This window comes from Parasteatoda tepidariorum, chromosome 3, assembly GCF_043381705.1.
Source record: "Parasteatoda tepidariorum isolate YZ-2023 chromosome 3, CAS_Ptep_4.0, whole genome shotgun sequence".
NCBI lineage: Eukaryota > Metazoa > Arthropoda > Arachnida > Araneae > Theridiidae > Parasteatoda > Parasteatoda tepidariorum.
In genome coordinates this window covers 11,332,720-11,344,309 of record NC_092206.1, presented here as the reverse complement: position 1 = coordinate 11,344,309, position 11,590 = coordinate 11,332,720, and the positions used below count along the sequence as shown (strand labels likewise).

At 28.2% G+C, this 11,590-nt stretch overlaps 1 protein-coding gene across 3 annotated transcripts in view; it reads left to right on the top strand.

Annotated features, from left to right (window-relative positions):
* Positions 1-11,590, top strand: part of LOC107445749 (B-cell receptor CD22) — a 417,445-nt gene that overhangs the window by 290,145 nt on the left and 115,710 nt on the right. For all 3 annotated transcript variants that reach the window (XM_071178321.1, XM_071178319.1, XM_071178320.1), the window contains exon 3: positions 10,751-10,896. In XM_071178321.1, coding sequence (XP_071034422.1) covers positions 10,751-10,896 — 146 coding nt within the window. The remainder of the gene's footprint in view (positions 1-10,750; positions 10,897-11,590) is intronic.

The following is an 11,590-nucleotide window of genomic DNA, read 5'->3' as shown; positions in this document are numbered from 1 at the left end:
AGCCTCCTAGTATGACTACATATACCACTAAGATATGACTGGATTCTATGGTGGGGTACCTTTTCATAGATGACGGTTGACATGATCGATAACTACTCACTCCCCACAAATACGTAACAAATTATTTTTTCGCGACTAAAAATAATGTACTTTCATGAAGAACTTTTAAAGTCCGAAAAATAAAATCCGTTGTGAAAGATTATATTTTTTATTTTTCGGATTTTCAAAAAAAAATTTCCGGTTTTTTGTTATTTTTATTATTGTTTTTCTTTATTTCCCCATTTTTCATGGTTCTGTAATTTTTCCCTCGTTTTCTCTACATTTTGAACTTTTTTTATGAGTCCTATTTACTTGCAGCTTATGCGCAATAAATGAAACTCATTGTTTTTCTTAATATTCTTTGTGTTTTTTTATTTTTATTTATTATGCTATATATATATATAAATATATATAATCATAATATTTAACCGCTCTTATATTAAAGTACCATATAAAAGACAGACAATATAAAAGAAAATACCAATGAATAAAATAATAAAGGTGTGGATAAACGAAGTATCTAAAGACTAAGAGCTTTCGAGTTTCAAAACCTGCCACTTAAAAGCATTTACTTAAGAAGAAAAAAAAATTGTTCTCTAAACTTATAATTCGCTTTAATCAACCACTTTAAATAAGACCACTTTTTTTTCTTATAATCTTCTGAACGAAAAAAGAAACCTTAATTGATCCTATACATTCTACCTCTCCAGCACGAATCCATTGCAATGACAAAAGAACACAAGTTAATGAATAAATGGAGTTATATGAGATGGCTTCCTTATACGTCTTTTCTAATAAATAGGGAGGTTGACCGTAGAGGAGGTTTTTCCCATTTCTCTTCATTCACCAGTGATATTGCTATTTTAGAAAAGAGAAGGGTTGCTTTTGATGGATGAAGGAGTAATTACGAAATCTGTCGAGATTTGCGATTAACATAATTTACACTCAATCCTAACACGATTATACGTTCTTCGCATTAAGTGAAAATATTGATCACCTGATTTGCATCCGATTTATTCAAAATTGAACTATTTTTCATCAGCAAAAGTAGTTCGTTTTAGCAAACTTTCACCATATAGCGTTCTCCTCACAAATTTAGCGAGATTTTGCATGTTGGTTTAATGACACGTTAATTATGTGTCTGACACGTGAATTTTATATTAGTATTATTATTTAAAATTGTGATACTTCCTTAAATTCTTAAGTGATAAATGGTTAGTCTATTTTTTTTAAAGGATAATCCGTGATATCCTTTTTCGAGTAAATAAAAACTTTTTGGATGACAAACTTTGTCGAGATTTGCAGTGATTACCCATGGGCAAAATAGGTCTTGGTTTAGGTTAAATGGTGTCCACACACTTTTCAACTATGTTCATGCGTAATTAATAGTAAACAGTGAGCATGCGTTGATTTTTCTTTTCATTTTCACTAGCAGGCATTTTTAATGTATTTACTTAATAATAATTTAAAGTATTTTTATATTCTTTTCATTATTAACGTATAATAACTGGCTTGACGGTGATTTCAATATAAATATAAATTCTTAAAAAGGAAAAGTATTTTGTGACGTCTTGAAACACGTACATAGGGTGGATATGAAATCCAATTCGACGACAAACATCAATGGAGACAGTTTTTGCAACCCATGATTTGAAATGTTGTGGTGTTCAACGGAGTTAATCCAGAAAGAAAAAGCATTTGACCAATGGGCAACCAGTGATCGTAATTAAACGATCACAATTCTTTAGTTGAATTTTTTTAATTAATTTGCATTTAACTATAAGACGAATCTAGCTTCTTCGCGATAAGTTAAAATATCGATATCCCGATTTGCATTGAATTAGTCAGAATTGAACTATTTTTAGTTTCAAAAATAATTAACGTAAGAAAAATTTCCATATTTACCATAAATTGTCTTTCTTAACGGATATGGTGAGACAATACTGGTTGGTTTGATAACGCGCTAATTTTGCGCGTGTCACGCTCAAAATTAATGTACATTTTTTATTTTAATTGGTATTATAGGTACAATAGGAACTAGTATGATTTAAAAAGAAAACAAACTTGAAGATAATGAAGAGTTTAATACATGTCAAAGCCTTTCGAGATTTGTTATTTACTTACTTTACGGCTGTGGCTCAGTGGTTAGGAAACTGGATTGTCATTGTGAGGAACTGTGGTTCTATTCCCGATAGTGGCTTGAAGCTAACACAGCTTCATGCAGTTGGGTACCTAATAGTCAGGGACGCAAAGTATAGATGGCATTCGCGCATTGCTGACAACATTGGCACAATGTGATAGATCACGAAATTGTGGAGCCTTAACTTATGACTTTCCTGGCCCACAACGGGCTGTTGCGGAAATGCTGTAATTTATATATATATATATATATATATATATATATAATAGCTACATGGGAATTCGGAATTCATCACTGAGTACCGAAACTTTTCCCCGAAAATAAAGAAAAATCATTGGCACAGAAACTTATTTTTTTAAAAAATAAATTGTTCTATTAGAGCTTTTGATGAAACAATACTTTTAACTACCACACAGTTGGAATTTCCATTCTAAAATTATGGTAAAATAACCAGCAGAAGTCTGTCTATCCATTTAACTGTTCAGTTTACTTTAGTTAACTCTTTTTACCTTTACGGTTTTGAAACCGTTTATATGGGAAAAAAACTAATTTGGGAAAAAAATCGTGAATAAAAAAATTATACGGTTTTTAATTCTTTGCAACTTCGCCTGGTTTCAAGACCGTAAATGAAGAAGCAAATTTATGATGCTGCCATTTATGCGTGGATGATAGCATCGTACTCTAATAGTCCAAGGTCACAAATTTGGAGAGTCCAGGAAGTTGAAAATTCTTAACGAGTTGAAGGGAATGGAGGAAATATTGTGGTGTCAACACTGAGATTCGAACCCCCGTTTAGTAGGTCATAAGATTGAGAGATTAGCGCTCTCAGCTTATGATATGTACTCATCTGTTAGTAAATAAGTTGCTTCATTAGGTGAGCCTAGTTAGTACGATAAAATTCTGGTTGTTTAACAGTACTGGGTGAAAGCTGTTCATAAACGGTTTTCTCATAGTTAACTGATTGAATACAATCTTACTTATGGTTATTTGACTGTTCTGTTTGTATATGGTAAAATGACAATCTAATAATTATTTTTAACCATTTTTCTGAGAAATTTCTATCAGTGCAATCAAAAAGCTGAACAAGATGGAAATATTTCAAAACAAAACGTTGGATCTGCTCTGCTTTACCAAAATCGCTTTTAGATAATGCTTTCTGCTTTCTTTAAAAAGAAAAAGAAAAAAACAATATCCATATTTTGTTATGGTCGCCATCCGGACGTTGTCGCTTCCGGACAGGAAGCAAGTAAGTCTCCTATACCTCCCTACCTCCATATATATATCCTTTCTTCCTCTTCTCTATCTCAAGCCCACTCCATCATATCGTTAGAGAGGGGAGCCTTCATGATCCCTTAATGTCACTTTAGAAGGCGAACGATTGGAGATAAAATATCATTCCTCTAGTACTTTCTCCTCCCCTCAGTACTATGGCAAGAAGAAAAAGAACAATTTCTTAATTGTCTTGCTTGTTTCTTTTAAGAACTTAGTCGGAATGCAGAAGAAAGTATCGCACGCATTTTTTTTTAATATTATTTTTTATATATACTCAAGTTTACATTTCAGCAAGTTTCAGTGAATAACTTTGATTCCAATCAGAGGATTCGCTTTGTTTATTTCTTTACTTAAATAATTTGATAGATGATTAAAAAAAATTTGTAGGCAAGTTTTTTTCAGGAACACCAGTTTGCCTTTTGTCAAGTTTTAAAGAATACATTTTATTCCAATAAAATAAAAAATTTTATTTCTTTAACAGCTAAATTACAATTTTGATTGAAAAGAGGTGTGCTAAACAAATATTGAATTGATATTTGTTTAATGATAATTTATACTTAAAAGATTCATTTACAGATAAAATTATTTCCTAAATATAATTTTTTACATGATTTTTTAGCATGAATTTAAACTTTTTTTGACTTATTTCCTTTTTTTTGTACCCTTTCTAAATTAATGAAATTTCGAAATGCTTTTTTCATGCAGCTTCAATAAATAATTTTCAAAAAGTTACGGAGAAATTCCGCTTTATGTTCGTAACAATAGGATTTTATAAAAGATTTTTAATGATTAACCCCAGCCAAAATCCCCCCCCCCCAAAAAAAGAGATAGAAACATGATTTGCCCATTTTGTATAGATTTTTACCCTCTAGATTTTTTTGTCGAATAAATGTTATCAACGTATGTTAATTACAATGTATAATTAATTATCAAACTTACTCATTATAAACTTCTTTAAATTATCCAGTATAATATTATTACCTTGCACACATTCCTTTTTCGGGCCAATCTTTAGTAACTAACAAATCAAACTCGCTTCAGTACTGCAATAAGAACGAGCCATGAAAAAAAATTCCTCTATTTTCGCTTTTAACTTCATTTGCGCTTCTATTTTCATATTTTGTAATCTGGTAATTTTATTACGAAACCATTTTAAATCATTCTTAAAAGTTTCCCGTACATGTAAATTCATTTGAATTCGCTACTTGCCTTATAAATTCCGTTTTGTGTTTTGTTCTGTTTTTTCTTTACATTTTATTTTCTGTTTTTTACTTGATATATTTTTTAATTTTTACTTAATGTGTTCTATTTTGTTTCAATTGCCTGCTCCTCACACTATTGTATTGATATATTTTTTGCTTTGGCTATATTGATACAGTATTAGAAAGCACTCCTTTTTGCTGATATATTCGTGTGAGCTGATGAAAAGATTATATATTTTTCATTTTTTTTTTGTTTTCCTGCTTTTTTATGTAAATTTTTTAAATGTTTTAAAATTTATTTTATTTTAATTATTTTTTTGTAGCCTATACGCAGTAAATAACACTTTTTATTTTTCTTAATTTTCTTTGTTTTTCCCCCTTTTTCTTTTTTATCTTTATTGTACTTGTGCTATATATATAGCAACTTTCTTTCTGATAAGTTCAGTACACATGGTAAATTGCTAACTTCAAGAGCTTTAGAGTAAATAGCCAAGTTAAAAGAGTAAGCTTATAAATGTGTCTATTAGTTAAGTATTTATAAAAATAAACATTTACAGGTAAATGTTTCCCCTTAAAAATTGTTCTTGTACGAAGCTTTATGTATTTGCTGTGTTTTAAAAAAAAGGGGGGCAACAAAACTGCAATACATGCAAAGCAACTAAAGTTAAATATCAAATTAATTCTAGTTTTAATGCTAACTCTTAGGTAATCAGTTTTAACTTTGGTAGCAAAACCATGACATAACACTAATCTCCTTTTAATGAGGGAAAAATAAAGTTTGGTTTTCAAATCTGATGGAATAATCCTTTTAGATATTCAGCTTTTAGTTAAGAAATGTAGAAGTTTCATTAGGATAAATGCACTATGGCTCTTAGTTTATTTTTTAAAAATCAACCTCGGATATAACTTATTTAAAAAAAAAATGTAAAACCAAGTTGCATCTATTCTTAATTTTAGTTTTATATGTCTCATGTGAATTTAAAACTCTGTTTAAGAAGCAAAGTAACGTCATATTTGTTATTGCCATTATATAAATATTATCTTAAATGGAAATATTATTTACATTTAAATAACATGTATTGTTTATTAAATCTGTACTAATAGGTTGCCAGTATCTGGAATGCACCTAATTGTAAAGGACAAAAAGAATTTATGTTTTGAAATCGAGGCAGATCCTATATCGAGAGTATGGTAAACTCGCAGAAGTATAAATTACCAAGGGTCGACTTACTGACCAATTCATCCCAAAAGTCAGTAATCGAAAAATCTTCTCCAACTTCTATATCAATCAATTTCTAACTAACCATGGAGCCCAGGGTAGTTATGTCAGTCAAAATTGTTCGGGAAAGACCGAAACTGTAAAGTTTGCAAGAGTAATGAAGATATCGAACACATACTTTCTGTCTACACAGTTTATGATGATTTAAGAATTAAATTTTTTCCGAAAAATTTACCATTAAAAGAAATTGGAGCCAAAAGAAAATAAAGGAATTGAAGAGATTATTAAAAGACTTTTTGAAAAGAGAATTGAGGATTTGGCCTAAACTGATCCTTCAATAGTATTCCCTGGATGCCTCGTATGGGGGGCGGGACAGGGTGAAAGTCGAGCTATTGTAAACCTATTGTATAGAACATTGAAAATTTAATTACATATTGTAACTTTATCATTTTATTGATATACCTATACAGAACAAAATAAATTTTTATCAGTTTCTTTTGATTTCGAAATCCATAAATTTAATCTACGAATTTTCCAAAATCATTTATTCACTAATGCAATAAAATTCTTGTAAAAATATTGCGAATTACTATAACCGAGAGAGGAAGAGAAAAAGAATTAATTAAACATAGGGATGCAATTAAACAAGAGAAAATTTTTTGGTTCATAAAGGTTTTTAAAAGTACGAAAACAAAGTTGAACTTATGTTACAGATTTTTTTTTATTTCAAATTTCTTTATTTTTTTTTGTAAAACATTATTTTTTTCTTCGAAATTTACATAAATAAAAAAAATGATAAACAGAATCTGTAATAAAGATATGACCCGTGTAATATTTATAGTTATTAGTAGATATATGTGCTCCGTGGCAAATATTTTCTGCAAGATATATGCTAGATTTAATCTGCAGTTTGAAATAATTTATTTTGCTTTGTTTTAAGGAACCAAAGAAATACGAGAATAATTTTAAAAATATTAGCCACAAGTGATAAAAGTGATGCGCCTTTATAAAAGGAAAAAAATATAAAGTATTAATTTTATTAATTTTTGTAAATATAATTTATTATTTGATTTATTAATTTTATTTATTAAATATAATTAATTAATTTTTGTAATACATTTATTTTTTATAAAAATATGAAAGGGATTAAATAAATTTTAGCATTAAGTGAAGTTAAACTATTATCCATTAAATATTTCAAGTAGTTTCTTCTAAAAGATATATGCTCCACACACACACATATGTATATATACATATATATAATATTTTTAAACCCATTGAAGTCTCTTAACCAGAATTTTACAGAAATACTTTTTTTTTCTCAAGTTTTCAATTTAAGAAAATTTCACCAAAATGAGATGCGATGTAATCTATAAAAAGACCAAACCATTTATTTTGCAGTGTGTTTCAGTTCTTTTATGAATTAATATGAAAATAAAGCGAAGAGATGGGCCCAAAGATACATCTTAAAGGGCAGCTCTTAAGAGTCTATTTCACAGCGCAAATATGCAACTAAGTGATTATTTCTCTTCTTTATTTTCAACTCTCTTGAGATAGCATATAAAATTTTCTTTGTTATTCTGTTTATTAAAATGTGATTAGTACCTGAAAAAAATTATTTTTAATAAAGAATGTGTATTAATTTATTTCTCCTTTGCTCTCGCGATGGGAGAATTGGATTTCCAATTTACGAAAATAAAGTGTGGAAAAGACATTTAAGAGAAGCATTGTTGTAAAATAAATATCAGGGAGAAAAAGGTCTATGGTTTATAAAAATAACAAGATTAAATTTATGCGTAATTATTTTTATGGATTTTTGTCAATTTATATGGAATTCAAATGGAATTATTTTTGAATTACATTTAATTAATTAAAAAGTCTGTGCTAAAATCCTTGACCCATTATACTATGGGCCTCTTGCTTCACTTGGCAGGTGGGGGGGGGGTTGAGAGTATAACGTAGATTTTCAGGTATTGATGTTTTGTCAAAACTTATTATTAGAGTCAAATCAATTAATTTTATTTATGTTTCTTTTATTGCCTAAAGAATGGCTGCGATAGTTTAGTTGGTAGGGCGTTTGACTCTCGTTCGTGAGAGTGAGTTCGAATCCAGTCTGCCGAAGACTCCCTGTGCAGTAAATGATGACTGGTGCACGTTAAATCTGTCGAGTCACAAAGTCCTCCATGTTCCCATATAACAAATTATATACCCAGTACCCCCATAAACCTCTAGAGGTACTGGATTGGAGATTGATCATTCTCTGGTTGAGGTCAAAATTACAATCTGTGGATGAATGAATGAATGGATGGATGTACACTTTAATTTATTTTAAGAAACGTAATTGAATTTTTTTAAAGAGCTGTATATTAACAGATAAAAAGGCAGCAGTTGCTTTTACAATGGATAAAGTGATTAAGAAGTTTTCTGAATTTTTATTGCAACTTTATTATTTAGTTCGATTCCTTATGATAAATTAATTATAATTTAAATATAACTCTTCCATAAGGATATTTTAAATTCATAATGATAAATAAGATTCTGTTTATTATACTTGTTCAAAAATGCCCGCATTTATCAGATAAATAATATGTAGAACTATTGATTGATTAAAGCCATAGTTGATATATTTATGCTAAAACCTTACTTACATATTCCATGCTGCAGCGACAGTTTTTTTGTTTTTATTCCTTTAATTTTTTTTTTTTTTTCTATTTACGAATTTTTTTTTTCCAAAAATATCTGTTTAGTTTAAAAGACACAATTTAATAAAAAAACGACAGTTGATTTTAAAATATACTGAATGATTAGAAGGTATTTAAAAATAATTTCGCAATTATCATTGAAAAATTCATTAATTTATTTCACCAATTAAAACGAACTATTAATACAGCATTCAAAAATTTCCCTTTATTGGATTTAATGATAAAAGTAAATTAAAAACAAAATGAAAGCAAACAAGTTTTAACAATATTGCTCTCAACTTTTAAAACCTTGTATCATCCAATTAGTGTCTTGGAAACTTCTTCAGAAAAAGAGAGAAGAAAAAAAAAAGAATATTCCTTCCATTTCATTCTACGGAAAATGTAAGCTTTTTATGAGTTCTGATCACGAGGATTATTAAAACCTTCTTCATTTTGCTCGTTGTTATCGACTGATTGCTGTAAATTATCGTCGGGGCTTAATATCCGACATTGACCCTGACGCATTTTAGAATATTTTTTCTTCTTGAATACTTCCCTTTTCAATAAAAGTATATTCTAAAGTTTCAGACGCGATTTAAAATAAATTGTTTCACATTGTTCGACTGAAGAAAATGAAAACGATTTTGTAATTATTATTCGGAAAGAAAAAGTCCCCGTCTTTCTTTTGTTCTCAATTAGAAAATTTCTGTTCAGCTTTTTTCGTCTGCTCTAATTTATTTTATTGTATGTTTCAAAAGAAATAAAAGATTTTTTTAAGTTAAATTTATATTATTGGTAGCATTTACATTCCAGGTATTTTCAATTTTATTATTGTAATAAGCAAATAATTTCCTGTTTACGAAATCGAAGCGTTTTTTTAATTTTTTTATTTTTATTTACAGGCTGTTTCACAATAATTGCCTTTAATTTATATGTTTAAAATCGTAGTAATAAATAAAATAATTGTGCCGAACTAGATTTTTAATCTTTTTTATCAACCAATCAATGTCTTAGAAATTTTTTATCAGGAAAAAAAATATTTCTCTTAAACTGTAGGATTTTGATAAGTCAGAAAGAGTTTTAAAATCACATTCGTGAATATAGCCTGATTGAGTTTTGAAAAGCATTGAAACCATTTTTTTGTATAATATTTCAGAAAATGACAACGGGTTTGCTTTTTTTTCTATTGTAGAAAATTCCTTTTTTTAAAAAATTTTTATTGCATATTTTGGATGAAATTAAAAAAAAAGTTTATAAAGCTTATTTATATTATTAATTGTATTTATGTTCCAAAAATTTTTCAATTTTATTTTTATAATTAACGGATATTTTAGCGATTATAATAAATAATTAATTTTCGAAATTATAGTGGTATTTAGTTTACAGTGTATTTCATAGCGATTGCTTTTAATATGGAATTCTTATAAAAATACTGTAAAAGTTGTTTTTCAATCCTTGTGTCAATAAAAAATCAATACTTCAAATACTTCTCCAAAAAATGGCCAATTCTAGAATACTGTAAGCTTTTTATGAAGTGTGGCCGCTGGGAGTTTCCAAATTTTTCTCATTTTATTAATCGACATCGACAGATTAATTTCTGAAAAAAAAATTTTATCTATTTTTTCTGCATTTTTAGTTTTGTTCAGAAAATACTCATTTTGATTTAATTTATTTTAATGTATAATATTATTATGATGAGATGAACTATTTATTTGAATGCATACGCGTTATTAGTTGTCTTTACATAAGAATATTTATTTAAAATGCAATGTAGCTTAACGTTTACAAAAAATGAAATTTTACAATCAAATTTTTTTAACATTGTTTTCAAATAAAGTTTTTTGGGCAATTTTCCGTAAAGCACAATACGGAGGAGGCATTTATTGAATTTGTAGTATAATTAACCTTTGTTATGAATTTAATAATATGGTTTACCATTATACCATATCAGTCCTTCATATATTTTATTCTAATAAACAAGTAATTTCTTGTCAATGAGAATACAGTGGTCCTTAATATGCCCCAGGAAAACTGTCTTTAATTTATGTTTTTATAGAATCCTCGCTAAAAACTTAAATTTAAAAAAAAATTATCATTATGATTATTTTCTTATTTCAGATTAACGACTAAATTAGATAGTAATTGATAGTTATACTGATGGTAATAACTGGTGTATTGACGATTCTAACTTTTGCAGCTCAACCCAGCTCTCCATCAATCGAACATAATGGAAAGGCAACAGTGAACGGATCTGTATTGGGTCCATACTACGAAGGACATACATTGTCGTTGGAATGCGAAACATTTGGTGGGAAACCTACACCAGAAGTCTCTTGGTATAATGTAAGGCTCATTTCATTTAATTTCTTTTTATCCTCAATAGAAGTAAAAAGTGACTGTAAATTGTTGTGACATGCAAATAATTTTATAAGATGACTCTAAGCTAGTGGAGCTGATCAAAGAGATACATTACAACATGAAAACTAGCAGTCCCCTGTTCACACCAAATCCAACACCCATAATTGTTTCTCATTTATCATTAAATTTTTTTATAAATTCAATATTTTTCACAAAAACAAAGAACAAAACAAATGTATAACATTAACGTAATTTTACATTAGAGCATTTGTCAATGTTACAAATAAAAATTCAACTGCAAATGATTCTTGAACTTATAATTAAATGTTAGTTTCATTTATTTCATTTTTCTCCCTGTGAACTATTTCACACATTTTTGTAATTTTAAGTTTTTAAATCTTTTTTTTTGTCGGATAACTTAATTTTGAAAGCTGAAAACATCAGCAATAGCTGTGCTTACGATTTTTAACTATACAGAGAAAATTAATTTAAAAATTCACAATTCTTGAATTTTCTGATATAAAAATGAAATTTGTGACTAGAAATCAGATTTTGCACCAAAAAGGAAATATTCAAATTTTACCAATATTGGTTGGATATAGTAATAACGAATTCAATCAGTTGATAATAATTTTGCGCACTAATAATTTTTTCCTTAGATTAATTATTAATTTCTTGC